The sequence below is a fragment of the Diadema setosum genome, chromosome 2, assembly GCF_964275005.1.
Source record: "Diadema setosum chromosome 2, eeDiaSeto1, whole genome shotgun sequence".
Classification (NCBI taxonomy): Eukaryota; Metazoa; Echinodermata; class Echinoidea; order Diadematoida; family Diadematidae; genus Diadema; species Diadema setosum.
The window spans coordinates 36,590,492-36,613,520 of record NC_092686.1 but is presented as its reverse complement, the minus strand read 5'-3'; the positions used below and the strand labels follow the sequence as shown (position 1 = coordinate 36,613,520).

The following is a 23,029-nucleotide window of genomic DNA, read 5'->3' as shown; positions in this document are numbered from 1 at the left end:
TGAAAAATGAAATTACAGATTGAAACAGGTTGGCTCTTATCATTTATTTCAACGTGAAATCCTCCGCCAAGACAGACCAAAATGTAACAGGAGGGCCAGAGTCTATATATTGTTTGTTCTACATTGAGAGGAGTTCAATTTCAATTTCAACTTTCAATCTTTGTCATCCATTTGAAAATTTCTTTTCTTTCAAGTCTTTTACATAACATACTGTACAGTATAGTTACTCAAAGTTACTTCAATATGAATTACCCGGTACAGTAAAAAGTTAATGAGTTATATAATTTCCCCAAAAAACTGATGACCTCTCCTCAACTAAAAACAAAAAATCAACTTAAAAAAAAAATCAACAACAATCCAGAAAACCCAACTTTCCCCCCAAACTCACTTTGATTCCCCTCTCTGTCATGCTTTGTCATGCTGACCATTAGGATGAGCTGTCTCCTTCCCAGGCCAAATTTGGGGGGATGCTGCAATGCAATGATGCCAAATGTCTGATTTCTGTTAGTCACCGAACATACAACCTTTTGCTCAATTTGACCCTTAGTTCAGTGGCTTTTATTTTCCTTGTTTCTTTTTCTTCCCTTTCTACTGAGTAGTTGTCTTTCTCAAGGACGTTAATCTGAAAGTGTCAATACTTATTAAAGAAAGAAGAGAAATGTCAGGATGTATCATATGTGGTCATGGATCTGTGGTTTAAGGCCATGTCTTTTTGTGTGTTTAACCTTCAGAAATAGAGGCTGTGATTTTTGTTTTTCCAATCCTAAAACCATGATTTTGAAAGAGTCACACAAACTTTTGGAATGACCAAGTTTATCTCATTTGCCTTTGGTTTGCAATTCAAGGGTAGCTTCTTCTTTTTTTTTTTCTTTTTTTTAACTGTGGGAGCAATATATGATGCCTCACCCTGGCAAAAGGAAGCAAGTGACAAAAGTATCATTCATATGATTGTGTGAAATGCATCTTTCATACACGATAACCATGTTATGTGTAGTGCCATCTTGTGATGCCGTCCCTTCAAATGTATCTCAGTAGGATTTCTGCCTTTCCTCCAAACTTTGGAGCCAAGCGGAATGTTCAAATTCCAATCTGGAAATGTTAATTATTCCAATTTGGACCATAGGTCACTTCTGTCCTTTTGCAAATGAAAGGTGGAGTGGATGTGATCTGTTCTTAAAATGTCAGTGTCATGATTTGAAAATGGCATACAAACCTGTGAAATGACCAAATGGGGTTTGCCTGTCACCAGTTCTGTACAGGGTGATCCGCATACATCAAATTGATGCTTACTGCAATGGCTCGATATCTAATTAATCAAGAAGCCAAATAATATTTAGAAATTTTGATGTCATTTGTTCTGTTGCTGGGAAATTAGAACAGGGCAACTATTCTTTTTTTTTTTATTCTTTTTTTTTTTTTTGTTACCACAGCCTGAATTGGGGTAAAGTTCACCATTCTCTCTTTCTTCCTTTCCAGCACTTTATGCTTAATAAAACTTGATGGATATCATTTTAACCGAAAAAAAAGTGTGCAGACTGTGCACATTTTGTGATGTTCTATGAAAGGTTATCTCATAATTTGAGATAAAATCTCTGGGAGAACCTGAGAATCTTGTCACATATCACATGAGAGAGCCTAATTCTGACAGAAGCTTGGATGATTCATCAGGTAACTGTGATCCTAGGCAAGAGCTACCATAGTATTGTGCTATTATGAGATGAATGAATGGACGAGCGAATGAATGAGTGAGTGAATGAATGTATGAACGAACGAACAAATGAATAGATAATGCATACATTCATAAATAAATGTACATGTATGCATTCAAACACACATCATTATAACACACACACACACACAATGAATATCATGGATAGATAAATATACGTGCAGATACATGCAGGATGAGCCTATCCGTGTTTTCGGAGAGGCAAAAGGCAAGAGTTTGTAAGTAATCAAGGCATTTTTCTGCAGTTGTAGTGCAGTGCAATCACTATAGTTCTGCCATCAGAGTACATATACACTCGATTCAAAAATTAATCTGATTTGATTGTTCAACTTTCTAAGAGTAGGAAATCTCTGCTGGTTTTGAAAGAAGTAGAAATAAATGAATTTAACTTGTCTGCCTTGACCTGTTTTTTTATTGGAAAGGGAGATCTAGGGGGACAATATGGCTGGTGAATTTTCTTGTCTCATTTTGAATTCTCAGAGGAAATGAAGCCCGGTTTACTCAAATTTCCTGCTGACTCAACAGCCCTTCATCAGCTTTTCAGCAGTAAGGATGGTTTGGGGAAGGTGGGGGGGGGGATGGGTGGGAGAGAATGAATGGAAAGTAGTGTTACCAAGTTCCCCCTGCTATGCCAGGCAGGCCGTTGTCATTCAACACACAAACGAGAGAGACAGGAAGTGTCAAAGAAATGCAGTGTGTATTTATAGACAAGGACAGAGAGTGAAAGAACAGGAGTTTCTTCTCAACCTTGCATTGTTCTTTCCAATTACACGGTATGTTTAATTTTGTCGATCATGCTAATTTGTAGTAAGGAAGTGCAGAGAAAAGAAAAATAAAAGGGAGCATGGTGTCGCCATGAGTGAAAAAAAACAAAACAAAACAAAACAGAAGCAGAACAAAAGCAAAACATTAACAAAAAAGTTAGTGAGTTGTATTTACAGGAATGGATGCAAGGAAGATGTAATGTGTGACTGTATCATACAATCACACTTTTATAGTAGTCCCACCTTTTGGTATGTGTGTGCACACCTTTTGTTGCTTGAAGAAACAAGAAGTTAACAGGCAAATTAGCAGTACATGCAAGTTTGTTTGTCTTTCTTTCTTCAATTCTGTAATTGATAGTATACTCCAATATCTGTGCAAGCTATAGGCTATGTTGATGTCATGACCAGTATGGTCAGTTTTTTTTTTTAACAACATGATTTGTCATCATTGGCTACAATTCTTTAACTCACACTAAATAATCAATGTTTAGTTTTGCGTTGATGTGGGGCAAATCGTTTGTGGGTTAGTTTCATTTCCATCTGAGAAGATGGCTGGATATCCCATATGAATGTTGTAATGAGATCAAGCTAATATCAAATGTATACATAGCAATCACAAGTTTTACCTATGCATAGTTTGTGGAAAAACACATTCAGACTTGCTGTACCCATGAAAAGAGAATAAAGAAATTGTGTCCCTTGTATCAATATTTCCGGAGCCCTGGCAGTGACTCATTTTCTATTTATGTAGTGGCCCCCAACTCTTGTTTTAGCTAGGTCCTTCTCCCTTAAATTGATAAGAGCCCCACACTTTGTACAATACAGATTCTCAGCCAAGAATCAGAGCAGTAAAAGTCATTTGGCAGTTTGCCTGCTAATCTTGTACAGGGACAGAAACTAGGTAAATTGCTCTCTTTAAAGGAATCTCATTAACAAAAATATGTGGCTACTGTGTTTTTGTTGTTGGGTGGTTTGTTTGTTCGTTTGTTTGTTTTTACTACACTCATCTCAAGTCAATGATTGCCAGGTATTTCTGAGAGGGTTTATTCGTCAATTATGATGAGTTAAGAGAGTATTGAGATGTGCGCGCAAACATCAAGTGTCGGATTTCTTCTCTTTGGAGGAGTTTGCCAGTGCCATTCGGAGCAATCCCGCCGGGAACCCTGGATGATGATAAAGCAGTAATTATTGCGTGCTCATTTTTCAGTCCACTGAGAAAATGTCTCATTCTGCTGGCACTCATGGAAGTATTTCATCTCTTTCTAGTTCTTTCTTTTTCCAGATCTGTCAATCATTTCCACACCTTCCTGTCTTGCCTGTGACAGAACTAAGAATAGTGTCTGTCACATTTTGGGTTATTCTACAATTCCCTTGTGTGATTCAGTTCTGCTTAACTCTTTATGTGCCATGGTGGAAACCCCATGTGTGCCACGTTATTCTGAGACACGAAGGCAGTCATGCTTTGAGAAAGAATTCTGTTTTTCAAATTTGTATAACTTCTACAAATTTCTGTTAAGCTGGACATAATAGTAAGCAAAGTTAAAGAGGAATGCGAAACTTTGCTTCCATATACAATGTATAACAATTCTATTTTCAATTTTTCTTTTGCATTACCAGTTGCTACATTACTGTAAAGGCACGACTTTTGCAAATAAAATAGTGACAGAAACTTAGAATGGACACGCAAATCTAGTTGGGAACACCTCTTGATAGTCAATCACCACATAGAATGCAAGCCGTATGTGAGAAGAACAAAAGCGCGAGAAACGCTTTGATTGTACCGCGGGATTAGCGATTTATCGATCGGTTTTGGCGGCTTTGTTTGTTGAGCACAATATGCGAAGTTGGCACGCCGTCGACTGAGCCGGACGTGCGAACGTGGCACATAAAGAGTTAAATGTTGGAAGTTTATCATTTCATAGAATAGAAAATAAAAAGTGATGGACCCGAGTCACTCTTTCATCGCTATATGTTGGAAATAGTCTGTATGAGATGATAGGTAGCTGTTTGAAATCCACAAGGCGGGCTGTACTTGGAAAATATCTGTTGCTGATGAGACATACGGACACCTCCTACCTGTGGCGGTCTTCTTGTGAACTTTCACATCAGGGAAAGACTAGTAATATGGCTGACTAATCAACGAGGGACTTAATAATTTCAATATCGGTCTACTTTAGCCTTTTCAAAGTAAAATATTGCTGCAATGTCATTACAAGTGTTGATGAAGGGATGGTGACGCAAGTGTAGTTTTGCACACACAAAAAGAGAAAAATGTAAAAACAATGCCATCTTTCATACATCAGTGATGTATTATGATGTCAGTCTCGACCAGCTCCCCTCCCCTTCCCCCATCCCTTTCAATCGCTAGATGCCTTGATCACTGGTGGTGTTTATTTATTGGAAGATGGTTCCAACTCTCATCTGTTCACCTAGCTTTGCCCCATTTTTTTTTTTTTTGTTTTATGCAAACACAAATTTATAAGATGCATTAGAAAGACTCGCCACAATACACATTTTCCCTGTCGGGCTTTGATGCAGCTTTGATTAAAAAGACAAGTGAAAAAGAAAAATATGATGTGTTGGATTCTCTATGACCTGATGAGTAACAGTCATTGCAAGTTTTGTTGTAATTTCTGCAACCCACCTGACATAAAGTTATTAACTGTCCCCAATCTACTCTCTCTCTCTCTCTCTCCAAAAAAAAAAAAACCAACAAAACAAAACAAAACAAAACAAATCGGGACATCCTTGTTTGTTTGGTTGTTTGTTTGTTGTTATTTTATTTTTTTTTTAGTCTTCATGGTAAATTTGTTGGTTTGTAGCAAGAAATCTGTTCATATTATATCAATGCATAATTTGTGTTTTTGTTATAAACCTGCAGTCTTGTCAAAGTTTGGTTGTACAATGTAGTTCACCTTGCCAATACTGCTTTATGAACATGCACAGTATCACTTTAAAAGGAAAAGATATTAATATGTACATATACACATATACACACACATAAGACTAGGTAGACTTATTACCTCAGTAATCTCTCTATCTTTCTCTCTTGCTCATCGCTTTATGTAATCTCTTCTCATTTTCGTACAGTTTCTCGTCTTTCTTATTTCCCCCGTCTTTGTCTTTCCAGCCTCTCTCAGTTTATGAGACAGACATGATGAAGCTGCAAGGACAAACATTAAGTAGTACTAGTATTTAAACAGGATGTGATATCTATCTGCTGTGTTGATAATGCGTAATATTGAGTGAGTCATCAAAAAAAAAAAACCCTGAGAACCCCAAAAGTTAACTGCAATATGGCAGTTGTGTGACGTGGTTGAAGAGGATTCTGACGTTTGAGAGTTGCCAACTGAGAGGATCTTCAACGTAAGAAAAGGGGAACCCAACGTGAGAACTTCTTTCTTGACGCAGATGGGCGACAGATTGTGATTGCCTGTGAAGTCCTCAAAGGGCCTCCAGATTACCAAGTGGTGCCAAGAGTTGGTGTCACGTATAGCATCTTATATCTTATTTCGTTCAATGATATGGGGGCACTCTTTTTACTAGCAAGTTTTTGTGGTGCATCATCACATTACCCATGTAAAGTCAGAGATCCTAAGAGGAAGAAAAATGTGCATAAAGCTGACTTTGGCAATATAACTTTCACAGTTTTCTAACTTTCATTTATTCATTTTCTCAGATATTTTCCTTGCAATGTACAGTGTAGTAGGCCAATTACATATCGATTTGAAACGTATCACCTGGCAAAAGATGTCTGACACTGGACCTGGCACATCACTCGTTTGTGTGTCTGTGTGTGTGAGAGTGTTTGTGTGTGTATATCTATGCATTTGTCACTGCTATGACTATAATTCAATATCTTTTCACTGATATTTGTAATCAATGTATCTGATGCATCTAATTGCGAGGGAGGGATGGGTAATGGGTTACACACCAATACGTCTCCTAGGGCAGGAGAGAATTTATCAGCTACACCCATTATCGTCCTTAGACAATAAAGGATAAATCAATAAAATGTTTCTTAAAAGTTATTTTGCCACCATAGGTTGTACTGTTGAGTTTCTTTGCCTCAATCTATACATATTTCGCATGATTTGTAAAATTTGTGGTCACTGCATAATGATTTATATCCCTTCTTCAAATGTCTAATGAAACTGTTTGTTTGTTTTTTAAATTCCTTTGGATTCAATAATTCCAACCAGCCACAAGAAAAAGAAGAAGAATGGCATTGGACAGAAGTTTATTTGAGCTTGTCACAGAGTGATCACACACATATTGAGTTGATACTTCGATATCATTTGAGGGGCATTTACAAAGGCCAGAGTTGATGATTTCCCATCAAATAATCTTGTGCAAATTTCCGTAAATTTGAAAAACAGGCAGAATGGTAAAAATTCAGTGCTCTGTATAGTGTAAAGTAGCACCCTGTAAAGGGAAGAAGTTTTATATTCAACTGTTATGGAGGATTTTGACATTGTTCATATTCGTTCCCAACATCACTGCTCATCTGGTAGAATTATGTCTTTGAAATATTTGTAATTTCATGTGTCAATATGGTGGGCTTCACAAAAAAAGTTGAGTCTTTCATTTCAAGAGTTGTTAGCATAACACAAAAGTCAACACACTTTATCCTTCCTTTTTCCTTGAAACTTTTCCACTTTTGTGAATGCACAAAATAATTCAGTTTCCAAACAAGAAAAGCCTTCAATTTAATGAATGGGCATAATGTAGATGTAATCTTTACATTTTTTTTTTTTTACAGTTTGCACTTGCAATTCAAAAGGGATTTCCCTAAATTTAAACTTTTGGAAGAGATTCTGTCATCATCATTAACAACCTATACCCTTTTCAGTAACTCACATGCATTTTTGGCCAGCTCCTGGCCCGAGCTAATTTGGCCTGTGCCAAATAATACAAACAGTAAAAATTGTGTTCAGTAACTATAGCAGAGCTGCGCTACTTTTTTACTGACCCATTCACCAACTTGGCCATGTAAGTGCTGACTACCATCATGATGGTAACTGAACACTTTGGCCCGACCCATTCATAAACTCAAAATTTTCAGACTTAAGCGCGGGCCTGGCCCGAGCCAGAGGAGTTACTGAAAGGGGTACTAGATGCTTGGAGATGGTTGGTCTAACTGGACTAACATTTTTTTTTTCTTCTTTCTATTACTGATCCTCATTGCTGTCTACAGGGTTGATGGTCAGCGGCTTGCACAGCTCAACAAGGTTCTTCGCTGCATACGACTCGGCAATTTCAGGTTAGTTGTGGAGCGAGGGCTGTACTAAAAAACACCATCTGTCAGAGCAAGTGATAATGATCATGTAGATGACAATGATTGTAATGATGGTGGAAGTAACAATATGAAAATTGATGATTGTAACAAAGATACTGATAATCATCATGATGATAATGATAAGAATGATGACAACAGTAATAACAGTACTGACTAGCATTTATAGGCCTTTAGAGGAAGCAACACATGTTTATTTGTATGGTCCTTTTAAAAGGTAGTTACAAAACAGTTTACACAGACAAAATAGCAGGATGTTGATCGCAGTACAGATATAAGATTTGTGTGTATGTGTGTCTGTCCATGCAGACAGTAATATCAATTTGATGATTTGCGATAATTAGTCAGCCAAACTGTGCATGCCCAAAATCTACTGGAATGGCAACCCTTGCCCTCAAGTTTGTGTGCTGTGTGTGGTGTGTGTTTTGAAAGACAGGATTTAAAAAAAAAAAAAAAAATTAGGATTTTTTGGCTCCAATGTTCACACACTTGCCACAGTGCAAGTTATTGTGCTAGTTCTGAAAAGTTTCACAATTTCTTGGGATTTAGATCATGATGCTGATTGCGCTGTTTAGTGAGATTTTTGTGTCTACACAGATAAAAGTCTCAAGATTTTGATCACAATGCAAATTGCGAGATTTGTATCATTCACACTAATTCGCCTCAGTGTGAATCCCCCCCCCCCCCCAAAAAAAAAAGAAGACTTTACAGGGAGTTTGCATCAAGGTCATGTCATTCCTTTATAAAGTTTGATGAGCTTCAAGCTTTGTGGTTTGAAAAGTCTAAGTATTGAGATGAGCCTTGGCTGTTGATGAGAATGTCAAACTCCACAATCCTACCATGCACATATTGTGGGGGTTATTTGCAATACAAGATCACTTTGAGAATGCCATATATTTTGATGATGAGTTTTAATACAAAACAGATATATCCATTTTTATCAGTTTTAAGATATTTGAGATTTAATGTATTGAAAATCATAGAAATTCAGTGAAATATGTGTGATGATTTGATATCTTCACAAGTATTTCTCCCAATGTAACAAGTGCAGTATAATTGAAAAAAAAAATCATTTTTCCCTGTTTTTGGTAACCTTACTCTAAAAAATTTGAATAAAGCTTTTATCTGTATTTGCATTCAACCTTTTCATACTTGCAAAATCATGTAAAGTCTTGTCTTAAGTCTCGATTTGTGATGTGTGTTGATGAAAAATACGGCATAATTACAGTTATCTATGATTTTTTATGATATACCAAGCGGTGATAATTTACACAGTATCACATGCATGTTACTACTTTTCACAGATATGTACACAAGCCCCTGAACCTGGGTGAGCTGTCAGGCAACCACTTTGTCATCATTTTGAGGTTAGTTACCGTGGCGATGGGAAAGGGGTTGGGGAGGTTTTTTCGGGGGATCGTGTAACCCCGTTCTACACATCACAGATTGTCGCCTAATACCGTTGTCAGCTTGTGTGTGGTCTTTTTCCTCACTTCGTGGTTTCCATGTGAGCTGAACACTTACAGAAGCAGACATAAAAATATACGCTAAGATTATAGTGACCTGTTCGTCTTTGTTGAAATTTTGTGGATATATAGTATGATATCAATAGATATAGACATTGATAGATAGATGCACAATGTATTTTAACTTATGGATGGAAATGATGGATGGATATGAAATAGGAAGAAAATATTTTCTTTGTGCAGAGAAGGTCAAAGGTCACTCTGTGGTCAGTGGTCTAAAATCAGCTATCTTAATCAAACTGTAAAAGGAAGGGTAATCTCCCTACAGAGGTACATATGTAGTATGATTGCCTTGAAAGCAAAGGCATCCCAGTCAACTGAATGACTGTACAGTCAAAATGTGGCAGTTAAAATTCTTCCCCTTTTGGCTTCTTCTTGTCTTTTTTTTTTCTTTCTGTAAGTATTTCAGGCTGGGAAGAAGTCTACGAAAAACGAATCTAGGGTCCATTTTCCCTGACAATATCCTGGATCTATTGGGAGATCACATTACCGTATTAAAGCAAGTTATTTTGCGGCATGAAATTTTTGCCAGTTGGAGCAGATAGCCCTTTTCACGGCATGAAATTGTCGGGAATTGCCACCGGCATTCAATGCATATAGTGTAGACAAGAACTTTCTCATGCATTTATATTTTGTGATTCTTGGCTCTCGCGAAATTTGCAAAATTAGAATGCATGCAAACATTTTTGGTTTTCCAGGATTAGAGGCCTTATTTTAACTGGGAAAAAAAAAATTATTGTAGCCCCAGCTACTCGGTATAAAAGTAAAAGTGTCTGAAGACATGCACTGCACGTCAGTCTTCTTTAGTATGATGGGATTTGCTTGTTGATACTGTTTATTAATTATTACCAGTCACCTAGGGTCATTTTAGAGTCAACATAGTCTCCCTGCATGCCTGTGCATGCTTCATGGAGCTCTGAAATACTTGCCTGGGTGGTGTGTAGTCATGAGTACAACTGATTTGGTCACATGGATTCTTAAAATTCATGAAGCTGGAACTCGGGGACGGAATGCCTTCCGGAGAAACTGCATGTCACTGTAACCTGTCGAGTAATGAAACAAACGAATTAGCGTGAGCAGTAATGCAAACTCTTTTTAGCAGCCGACATGTTATCACGATCGGCACGATCATTGTCCCACAGGATCGCGCTGCAGCAGACAGGGCTGTCCCGGGTAAACGCAGTACCAAATGAAATTTTCCTCCTCACTGTCCTCTCTAATCGTGAGATGTTATTTTTGGCAGCACCTTCCATTGGACCCAGTGGTCAGTGACCTCGCATGACCTGACAAATCGACAGAATAGTAGTCTGAAAAATTCCAAAGTCATTGTTTCACGAAGGCAACTGTTCTTCACCTTCTCCCGCCAATTATATCATGATTTAAAGTGAGATCAAGCAATAAACTGGGATATATTTCACTGTTCTACACATATGTCTTCTGTAAAAGCGAGTGACATGACTAGTTAGTTGGAACTGGCCATTCTTTTTGTACCATGCTTCTGTAGGTGTAGTGTTTCATCTGTCTCCTTTGAGGAGAGAATATTTCAAGACTAGTGGATGTTCATTCAAGTTACTTAAACCTCCCAGGGAATCTGCTTTGAGCATAGAGAGGTTAATTATGTGTGAAATTGGGAATATCCACTCTGGGTCAAGGGAATGATGCATGAATTAAAAGAACAATGGGCCCTTGGTAGCTGCGAGATTTCCACTGAGCGTCTGAGAACAACAAGTGTGAATAATTGCTGTAAAGATGCTTTTCTAAAAGCAATTACTCCTTTTTTTTCTTTTTTTCTTTTTGAAGAAACATGATGACCACTTTCAGCTGTGTTATGACACTTGTGCCTACTACACACCATAGTTTATTTTCATCTGTGATCTTGTTGTTTGATAGGAGTGCCATGTGTTTATTAATTGATGAACCATCTTACAACCACCACTCTAAAATCCCACTGACTTTGTATATAAAGATATTGCTGATGGGGCCTAAACAGTTAACTGCTGATGGTCACCTGCAAATCTCCCTAGACATCACGCACCCAAGAATTCTAGTAGCATTCCTGCATTTTCTCTTCTGTTTATTTTTTTTTTTGTTTCTTGCTGCAGTGTCTATGTATTTACTTCACTATTTGTCATCAACTCCCACTGCGTATGTGATCGGAAGTAATTAAGCTGTCAAGAGAGCATTTTTCTCTTCCTCCATGTAGAGCTGAGTCCGAGTTCGTGGGCCATCTAAGGGAAGAGAGAGGGAGGGGAGAGAGATAGACCTGATCCCTGTCACGTACAGTGTACGATCTGTAGATGTTGAGCTACATGGGCACTGAGACTGAAAGGTTTTGAGATGTCGCTATTCCTCTGATTAGAAGAAGAGGCCCTGCAGGTGGTGTAGGAGGGCTTTATGTTTTGGAAAAAAATAAAGAAAAGGATGTCAGGGTTTATTAGGTGTGCCAGATCACATAGCCGCGCAGAACTTTGGTCAAAGCGAAGGAATCATCATGTTGTAAATCCTCCGCCTGCAGTCTGTCGTAACCCAATCTCAATCTTTTAATTCTCTTCTTTCGCATTACATAGGAAATTGACATGCCATTTCTTTCAACTTGTGAATTAAATTGCATTATGTGTTGTTGTTTTTGTTGTTGCTTTGATAAGCATTAAGACACAAGTGCTGAAAATCTTCACTTTTTTGTTTATTTTCAACTACTCAATTTTTTCCGATTTGCTGTTCATTTTGTTTGCCAATCGATGGATGTGAATTATACAATTCCTTCCCCAATTGGGAAGTAACATTTTCTGTGACAGTAGATGTACCATGAAAAAATGGCCTATGCTGTAGTGTAATGACCTCGTCAATGGCCCATTTCACTTGCACATAGCATCGAGCAGAATGAGTGCTATTCAAAAAAAAAAAAAAGATGAAATTTAGTCCCTCAAAGAAATGCCCTGCCGCCTTTGGGGATTAACCTGTCGTAAACAATTAATGTGCCGTTCCGTGTCGCCAGGTTTTCTGAGCGTTCTCAGACGGTACTTCCCATCCTGCCAAAATGAGTGGCGCAAGATCATATATCTCGTTTCATGTACTGGATGCTTCATATTTGTCTGTAATACGTGATGGTACACCATTGGATGTCTGTCTGAGAGGTATAGAACTTACTGAACAATTGCTGACATGGCCACTGCGTGTTTGCAAAGTGAATCAGAGTTATGAGAGTAAATTGTTCTCTTCTCTTGTGCCTCGACACATAACATTTCAAAGTGATAGAGATATCGGTAAAGGTGTAAAGCTGAAGAGCTAAAGAGGGAGCTATGCTATAATAATACTTCCTGGTATAAGAACAACATAAACCTCTGATGTGCTAATTCCTATGGGATGGAATCACTAAACAAATATATCCCTAAATTGCCTGATACAAGTGACGAGTTCACATTGCAACTTCAAGAGAATTTTGAAGATTTCGTTTATGTCCATTATACCCGAATCTTTGCTTCACCTGTCACTTAGCAGTTCAGTTCTTTTTGTGGTGGGATGGAATTTTCTCTAGAGTTCTTAGGATATGCTGTCACACCTCTAAAATTTAAAATTTAGGGGAGAGATTCCCTTTAATTTCACAAATTCTGCGAGAGCCAAGATTCGCAAAATTAGAATGCACGCGAAAGTTCTTGTTTACACTATATGCATTGAATGTTAGAGGCAACTCACAAAAATTTCATGCGCGAAAACGGCCGTTGCCTCCAATTTGCAAAAATGTCATGCCAAGAAAATGTTATGTTTTACAGTATTTATTCACACAAATCAATTTTCATTATCAGTGAGAAACATTTAATGATAGGTTGATAATTTTCATTTTGTTGTATTGGTAGGGGTTTTTTTTTAGGAAGCTTTTAGTGTAATAGATGAATTAAGAGAAGGAAGAGGAAAAATTATCAACTGTGTCATGATTACAGTGGACAACTTGTATACATTTCCATTGCTGGTTTTAGATCATGGTCCTAAGAGGGTTTAATAATGGTGACCAGGAAAAAAAAAGGGGGCAGTCTCAGGTATTCAGTGTTCATTCAAAGGTCAAAGAAAGTACATGTGAACTACCTGAATATCATGCACCTGATTAAGAGATATTTATAGGGAGTGACACAGTTTGGGAAGTGTCTTTGTGATATATCTTCTTCTAATCTCTCGTGATGCATAAAAAAAAGGTAATCAATATATTTTAAGCCGAGATCCGAGGTGATGAAGATCACATTGGAAAAAGAAAGAGAGAAAGTTTCAGATTCATGAAAGAAGAAAGATATGAGGAATTAGTGTGGGGGTAGGGGAGGGGAGGGAAAGGTTAGTGTAAGAGGTGGAGAAAATGGGAGAGAAAAGAAGGAAGAGCTAAAGGTGACGGCATCGAGATCTTGAGACTAAGGTTACCAGGGCAGTGATATAGAGGGGGCAGTGTATTCTAGCTGTGGATGAGGGAATTACACAGGTGCCACATGGGGGACTGTTAGGGGAGAGAGATATGGGTACGCATATGAGATTTGGAGGACAGGTCCACATGCAGCAACAATGTATTCTAATGTTTGCCAACTACTGTAACATATTGCTTGATGATTCTTACACCTAGTTGTCATCTTCGTAAGATGTTAATGTGGAAAATATGTTATTGTCATATTTTTGTCCCTCTTTTTACTCTCTTGCCTTGGTAGGTATATGGGGAAAATGTTCAGAACTATTGTTTTAGAGTCTGTACCATATTTGTGTGTGTGTGTGTGTGTGTGTGTGTGTGTGTGTGTGTGTGTGCATGCATGTGTGTGTGAAGTTTCTCCTGCCCATTTATGTCTTTATTTTTTAGGCCCTGATTTATGCTGATTTCTGGCTTAGAATGCCAGGGATGATATTTACCTTCATAGACAGAATAATTGCCAGACTGTAAATTAGCCTCTTTTGGCAAGCTGTTGAATATCAGGGGGATAGCAAAATATGGTACGTTTGTACCTGAAGATTATGGATTGATATTCCTGTCACTTAAATGTATCTGTGTCAACCCACATAAGTCAAGAGATTATTCAGATGTTGCTTAATATACACCCCCCCAAAAAAAAAAATAAAAAAATAAAAAAAATAAAATAAAATAAAAAATAAAAAAATAAAAAAAATAAAAAAATGAAAAAATGAATAAAGGAGAGAGAAAGAGGCTGAAGAAAATAAGAAGAGGAGACATCACACATATACTGCAATATGTGAAATTTAAACAAAATCAATGATGCAAAGATTATCTCTACCCAGAATGCTAAAAAGAAGAGCAAAATGTGCATAGGATAGTCCCACATATGGGGATGGAGATTGGATTTCAGGGAGGGACTCAATGGTGGTGATGGCACTGCCAAGTACATGTTAAGGTATGAGTAAGTGACAATGGAAATCCAATCTCTATAGCAAGGCAAGTCATGCCTTACTCACAGGTTTCAAATAAGCTTCCCATAGTCCCTCTTTTGCAGTTTTTTTCAAAAAAAGGGAATCTGCTTCGATTTTGAGAGGTACCAGTAATGCTATAAAAACTATGCCTGACTCACTGTGATTAACAATAGGGAGTTTTAACCATTGAGTCAGAGATTACACATCCTCTGTGGGAAATGTTTTTGAAGTCATCAGGCTTTACATCAAGTCTTGCACATTTCCTCACAAGAAAAACAATATGTTACCTGTGTACTAGAGTATCATAAGAACTGGACAGGAGCAATATGATCAGATAAGTTTGCGTGCATGCAGCTAGTCCGTATTAGACAAGTAGATCTTGTGCATTACACATAACAGTGTTTGCAGGCAATCCGTGCCATACATTGTAGGTGTGGGCCCATTGTTAATTCTCTCAGACTCATCATCCATTGAAATAGTGTACAAACTTAGATGTCCGTTGAATTGCCAGTGTTAATAGGAAACAAATCCGGGATTCAAGATGGCGCGGTTGCTTGGACCCATGCTTGTGCGTTGACTATTCTCCGAGAACGTTTAGATAAAATCGATTGGTCCAGTGAGTATGTAGAAAGTGGATGAAAAAATTCCAGTCTTAATTCATCTCCTGCTTTGGTCATTGTTCCTGGCTGGTTTCGCCGTCTACATGTATACAGCTCCTTCAAAGACAATGTTTGCCTGCTAACCATGCTCTTTCAAAACATGCATACAAACATGCTATATCTTTCAATTATGAAGTTGAGTTGCTATACATCGTCAGTCTTCATAATGAAGATGACTGCCATCATCATGCCATTCAAAAACGTCCTTGTGAGTCTTGGGTCTGTGTACCTTTAGATACTGTCAAACATTATATATTCGCGGCATGATTTTTTTTGCGAATTGGGGCCAAAGGCCTTTTTTGCAGCATGAAATTTTCGCGAACTGCCACCGGCATTCGATGCATATAGTGTAGACAAGAACTTTCGCGTGCATTTTAATTTCGCGAATCTTGGCGCTCGCAAAATTCGCGAAATTAAAATGCATGCGAACATTCCTCGTTTTACAGTACACCTTTCTTTATAGGAGTTTTGAATGTTCACCTCTTTTACCCTAGTAGCCTCTGCCTCAGCTGCATCACCAGTTTTGTAACTTAGTAGTCAGTCTAAAATTATCCCCTTTTGCTGATTCAAATCTTCTCATGCAACATTTACCGCAATGCAGTAATTTCATCAGGAAAATGTCTCCCTCCCCTCCCTCCCCCTCCCCACCACCAACACTCATTGTCATGTGCAAGAACATTCCTGTTCCATCAAGAAACAAAAAACAAAAACTTTTGATGAATCAAGTGTAAGACTGCTTTATCTTATTCATTCTGCTCATTCTGGAGAGGGTTAGAGACTACAAAAAAAAAAAGCCAGCTTTCCTTCAGGAAGTCATAAATTTTGGTTGCCTATTAAACAGTTGTGGGAACTATCACAAGATGAACCTTTCCTCTCTTCTTTTCTCCTTAAAGGGGTGGTACGGTATGATTTCGGTTGAGATAGGGCTTCAGGTTTCCAACCTGTTTTTCTGAGATAGTGAGAAACCTCTCCTGAAATATGAAAGAACATACAATGCTAAGAGGAATTCAAAGTTTATTAGATGAAAATGAGTTTTTGATTGGCTGGATATCTAAAACAAAGCAATCCTAATGAAAGTTGCGACCTACCTTTTTATATTAGGATCACTTTGTTTTACTTCGTTTTTGGATATCTCAGCCATTTCCAAACCGATTTTCATCAAATAAACTTTGAATACCTCTTGTATGCTCCTTAATATTATAATTGCATGCTCCTTAATATTTCATAATTGGCTTCTAATCATCTTGCAAAAATTGAAAAGCCGAATCTCTATCACAACCTAAACTATACCATCCCTTTAATCATCAGTGTGGATTGTCAAACAGGTAGAAAATCTGTGCCAGTTAGATCTGTCATCGGTACTAATTGCCGGACCACTTGTCAAACACGTCATTGTTAATTTGAGGCAGTTCAGATTTCCAGAGTGTCCTGAACTTGACATTGGTGTAATCATACCACCTGTTCTAAGGTAGCATTAATCATGGTTTCTTTCCATTTGAGTAAATTTATATCATTTCTCTAACTATGTAGAATCTCATATTGATTTTTTACTTCTGTGATTATATGACTGTTTCAAAATGTTGATAATTTTAGTTTAAAGGCAAATAATTGCATTGCTGTTTTTTTTTTCCGAATTTAAAGTCAGGCGGATTCATAGTAGTAGTACTTGTAACAATCATTGATTTTTTTTTCATTATTATTATTATTATCATGATTATGATTATTATTATTATCATTTTTATTATTATCATCATCATCATTATCATCATCACCACCATCATCAACAACATTCTAATTATTTGTACTGGTATCAAAATAATTATGAAATAGATTATGAGAGTTTAATGACCGAAATCGCTTAGAAATTTCTTTCATATTTAACTCATCAGTGAAAGAGCAGTATGGAAAAGGAGAGAGCAAAATTATTCAGAAAAAAGTGGGACACATCGACATGTAGATTTGAATGATTTTGAAGATTTTCAAGTCTTGAGAGTGATGTTTTGGTGTCTTGGTGTCGTATATGTGATGTGTAAGTGACTAGGCCTTGTATGATCCTACATGTACTTACAAAAGGAAAACACATTGGTATTATCTTCTCTTACAAAAAAAAAACAAAACAAAACAAAACAAAAAACCTTCGGCTTCCGCTACCTTAACCCAACTTGTAATACAACAGACTTCCATAAAAGAGGTGTCTATGATGTTGAATTAATCACACCTTCCTGGACTTTGTGGGCTTAAAGCCTCCCAAGCCTTGGTTTATGCAGACTTCTTAACCCAGGGTTTGGTGCCGGAGGGAATGTTTGTGAGAAAGTTCAGATCCCTATACCGGGAGTGGATAAGCGGGCTTATTTATGATCAGTTCTGTTGTTTTAGCCTCTGAATCACTGGGTAGGACTAGATGATAGAGAAAAAATAAACAATGCGGGGAGGATGTTACGTTTTGCTTCCAAGCATGAAGTGTAAAACAAACTTTGTTTTTGAGATTTGTTTCCTGATGTGTTTTTAGAAGTCTTAAAGGTAGGGGATACCTTTTACAGACCTCCCAAAATGCAGCAAAACATTAAATATGAATCTCAGGGGACTTGTTTAGGCCAATGCTGAGAAATTTGGAAGTCAACATTTATCTACAATTTGAATAATGCAAAAACCTCAACTACTCAGTAGTTCTGTGTGTCAGCCACACTTAAGCCTTTTTGTTGCAGTCTTCTGTATCTTTTATCTATAAACACAAATCTAAAAGTATAGGAGCTGATGTAATAACATATAGAGTGTGTGGAAAGAATGTATATAGAAATGTTTGTAAGTTTGGATGAACTTTCTTCACAAAATATACATGATAGACACACATGCAGTGCATGGGTCTACAAGGGTAGCCTAGTAATGTACTGGAATTTACGGTGAGCCCCGGAAAAATTCAATTCAAAATCTAACGGTCAATAAAAATGTACTAAATGTTACCTTCCACTTTCAATACTTTATGGGAGTTTCTAAAATGATACTCTCTTCAACATACCACTGTATTTATACAACTCTTCATTTAAGGCATTCAAATGGGATTCCCTACCTTTAAAGGGGAATTTACCTCATATGTCAATTTAGTGAATGCAGAAATACCAGTGGAACACATTAGTGAAGTTTGGGTAAGACCAAACAAGCCATTCAAGAGTAAAGTGACTTAAAGTTTTTAAAGAATTTTAACAAAGTTCAGCTTTTTTAGTTTTCCATCCATTGTGGTTTTAGAGGTCTTAAAGGAGATTTCCCCCTTATAGGCATTTAGTGAATGCAGAAATTTTAGTCATGTGCGTCAGTGAAGTTTTGGGACAATCAAACGAGCAATTCAAAATCAAGATTAATTAACCCGTTGAGGATGAGTCCCGAGTATACTGCAAGTGTTTATGGGAAATATGTGTTGTAACAAAATCAGTCTTATCTCATTGGGTTAACAATGACTTTAAGAATTGTAACAAAGTTGAAGAGTGTGAAGGCAGTAACATATTATTACCATTCATGAATCATCTTCTCACAAGAAGGTTTAAAAATCATTCTCTATCTATTTATCTGTCCATCCATCCATTTGTCTGTCTATACAATTATATATAAACATAAAATACACAACACATACAAATGTATCATTTCCTCTCCAATGTATCTCTATTCATCTATCTTTATCTCACTGTGTATCATATTGATGATAGTCTCCTAAGGATTTTAAAGGGAGTTTTTCAGTCTCATCATAGAGATTGTTTGAACAAGAGAAAGAGAAAGATTGTTTAAACAAGAGTGGGGGGGGGGGAGAAAGGAGTGGGTTCATCATGGATCAAAGTTGAGCATGTCCTTTTTAATGTGTATTAACCATGTGATTTGATTTTGAGGTTCACTGTTAAAATGACATAAATATTGGACAGATCTGTATAGGTTGAGATACCTGCAAGACAGCAAGTTTGTTTGAAGGAATAAAGTCAACCACGCTAACTGCTTTTGTGGCATCTTCTTTCGATTGTTGTGAATAGTGTGCTCCAAAGCACGTATTCTGTCTTTTAGACAAAATTTGTTGAATTCAAAGTGGCTTATCAGAAACGGACTAATGCAAGAGGGATAAAATGGATGGGGGATGGGTTAACATAATACAGGGGGGGGGGGGGGAGGGGTTGCAAAGGGAGCCCTCTCTAGTTGAGAGTAAGACAGGAAGTCTCACTGGCAGCGAGTTCCTTCCTAGCTGTCGACTTCAATCAGGAGTTTAGACTTGACAAGTCTTGCTCCTAGTTCTCCCCAACATTTTTCTTTTCTTTCGCTTTTTCATTGTGTGTGCCAGAAAATGTCTTTAACAGAAATGGCCCTGGGTTATTCATAGTCTGCATCATAATATTAGAGCCTTGATTCCTAACTGATTTGTGTGCCATGATTGCCATGCATGTTCATCCCCCGGTAATCAAATTTGAGAATCAAAAGAGCCTGTAGAAGGGAATAGTCTGGAAATGTTTCCTGCCCTTTGATGACAATTCTTTGTATTTCATGTTCCATGTCATCTGATAACAGCCAGATTTCTACCACTCCATGTTTTTTGGGTTTTTTTTTTTTAAAGATGGCTCTGTACATCACCCCCCCCCCCCCCCTGGTTTCCCTTCATGCAGCAACTCCTACATTATATGCTGTGTGCTCTGGAGCACTTTGTTGTACTGCAATGGTGTCATCATTTGAAATGTGCACCTTGAGATATAAGGTGTACTATGTAAAGCTGCAGTAATAATCTCACACAAGATTAACCAAGATGTCACACTACTACTGTTTATCATGAATGGCAATACATCTCGATATCTTACAAGATATTTCGTTTTGAATGGAAGCATCATTGGGCCAGTGTATAGGTCTAATTTTGAAAACAACAACAACATGTATATAGGGGTCCTAGTGCATATTTTGATGGTTAACATAGAATTTGAGGCTTTATTCTTCAAGGTTATGCAAATGTGGCACACATGACACTTGAGAATGTTTTTGTTTGTGTGTTTACAGTGCTCCAATTTAATTGCAAATCGTGTTTAAAATTCATCTCACTGTATAGATATGTGTGTATAATTTTATGATCGGCGCTAGGTTTTAAATGCTTGATATAATGGCAAAGTATACATATAAAGCATGGTATAGAATGTTGCTTGCAACTGATTTACATGTGTCCATGCAGGAATATGCCTGTTCTTTCATACAAAACATCTTTTTCTCATTGTTTTATTTTGTTCTGTGTTGTGTCAACTTCTTTCCATGTCAGAATGGTAAAGGCAAGCCAAGAGCAGATAGACACCGCCATGTCTGCTCTGAGGGACTCCGGCTTCATCAACTACTTCGGCATGCAGCGTTTTGGCAACTCGCTGATCGCAACGTACCTTGTCGGCAGGTAAAGTTTGCAAACATCATATTTTCTGTGTCTTCGTGGTGAGGTTTGGCCATAGTCGAGGTGACTTGTTTTTACCAATCACCAAACATGGGCCTGTTCCATAAAGAGTGCGCGTAAGTTGCAATCAATCACAAATTGTGTTTCATAAACAACTTTGCGATTGATCACAAGTAACGCTCAATCTACTGCAAGTTACACTTAATTTTTCTTGAAATCAAGCATGTGTTTTTATGAAACAGTACTTATCCTCAATATTGAACTTACGCTTGATTCACCGAATTATGTTCAATAGATTGGGCGTAAGATCAATAGCAACTCTTTATGAAACAGGTTCGTGGGTAGTTAAAGGTCCAGTTTACCTTTGGGAGCAGTGACTTTAAAAATGTTCAAGATATCACATTTGATGCATATGTGTAGGTCTGTTGTATCACAAAACATCCTACCATATAAATTTTTCGCCATAAGGCCTAAGATATATGGATATATTAGTATTTTTCGCAGTAAACCATAACTGTAGACAGTTTAGTCTGGAAGTATTCTTATTATATTTATTATTCACATTTGGTGTATTTAACAATGCTTAACATTGATTAACGGATTCAAATTTTTACAGTGGTTGTTTCTATCCCTAACTCACGTTTTAGAAGTATTCAAAACAATAATGCTGGGTTTTTGTTTCATCTGCAAATGGTAAATTATGCCTTTAACGACTAACATGAATAAACATTTCATTTGCCTCAGAAGTATTACGCGGAAAGTGTTCCAGATTTACTGACTTTTCACCTTGATAGCCAGAAGGAGACATAGGAAAGGACAAATTAAGAAAGAGAAATTAAGAAAAAGAGACAAGATAGGCACCTGTCAGCTAATTAGAGTGTGGTATTTCCTGCAGACAACAGTTGCACTAAAGAGGAATGTATATTTAGAAGGCACAAGGGGTGAAGAGTACGCCACCAACTGTTGATGATGACAAAAGTTGGAATACTTTGTCAGAAGGCTGACATAACATCCTTCCGAAATGATGGGAGAATGCAACAAGTTTCTTTCTTTTTATACACATTTCTTCCTTCTTTTTATACACATTTCTGTGCTGCACTCTGCCATTGAGCTGTCTTTGAGAAACGATGCAAGCTGCATGCATTCACGTGTACATGGCAACCATTTTGTGCAGTCTCGGATAGTTCACAACCCTTGGTTTGGCATGTTAATTTTTATATCGTGAAGAAATATGACAAGAACTATGAAACCTATCTCATCAAAGCATGCCTCAAAACACTTAAGAGCAAACTTGTAGCTTGAAACTTACTAGGGAATCAACAATGTGGTTATAATACCATGTCACAGAACAGAAATCCAATTAAAGCATGTTTTATGTAAGCCTTGAAACAACTGAGCTCAAGTATTTAAAATGTACACAGAGCTAGTACTCACTGATGAATTACAATAAATGGAGATTTTAGTAATCTCAGTCTTGTGAATCAATACAACAAAGAATAATAATAATGAGATAGTGGCCTCTTATAAAGCTCTGAAGTCTGTCAGAAATGATGCTCATGGCGCTGTTGTGTAATGAACATAAACTATGCACTGTACTTAAGGTAGGAAAATCAAATACAATAACTTATTAGAACAAATGAAGTGCAAGAACAAAGAGATCTTATGCTCTCAGTCACTAGAAACTACAAGAATTGAAGTTAACTCTTTCCGGGTCTGGTCTAGAGGTCTAGATGTACACTGGTACAGAAGTTCACTTCAACAGTAACATCTTAGCCAGGAGGTAATGTCAAGGACGTTGCTTGTACTTTTGCTGTCTGCAAGAGATATTTTTTCTTATAACTCTTTCAGAGTTTGATTGACATGATGCAACAAACGTTTGTCTTAAGGTACAAGGCATATTTTTTTAGAACTCATTGAGTTATAATTGCAGTCTCCTGCATTTCATTTTTTTTAATCAGATGAAAATCAACCATGAATGACGTTATCGCTCAGTTCCTGTTTTAAGATTACAACACAAATATAAATGCATAATTATTCATGCTGTGTAGATTTTGCCTGATTTAATTTTTTACTTCTTTTTCTTTAAACAGTGAATCAAACGACAGTATGTATGACTTACATTGTTTGCAGTGGACAGACTTAGAAAACAAAATCAAATCAGATCAAATTTATTCTCTCTTTGCAATTATGGGAAAAAAAAGAGAGAAAGTATGTAACAGTAATGTTTTCCTCTCTTTAAAATTCACAGTTTTTACCTATTCATATAGTAAAC

At 37.2% G+C, this 23,029-nt stretch overlaps 1 protein-coding gene across 1 annotated transcript in view; it reads left to right on the top strand.

The window, feature by feature from the left end:
* LOC140246287 (pseudouridylate synthase 7 homolog) overlaps positions 1–23,029 on the top strand; it is a 138,146-nt gene that overhangs the window by 81,582 nt on the left and 33,535 nt on the right. Inside the window, exons 7-9 of the mRNA XM_072325754.1 lie at positions 7,691–7,756; positions 9,094–9,156; positions 20,635–20,760. Coding sequence (XP_072181855.1) covers positions 7,691–7,756; positions 9,094–9,156; positions 20,635–20,760 — 255 coding nt within the window. The remainder of the gene's footprint in view (positions 1–7,690; positions 7,757–9,093; positions 9,157–20,634; positions 20,761–23,029) is intronic.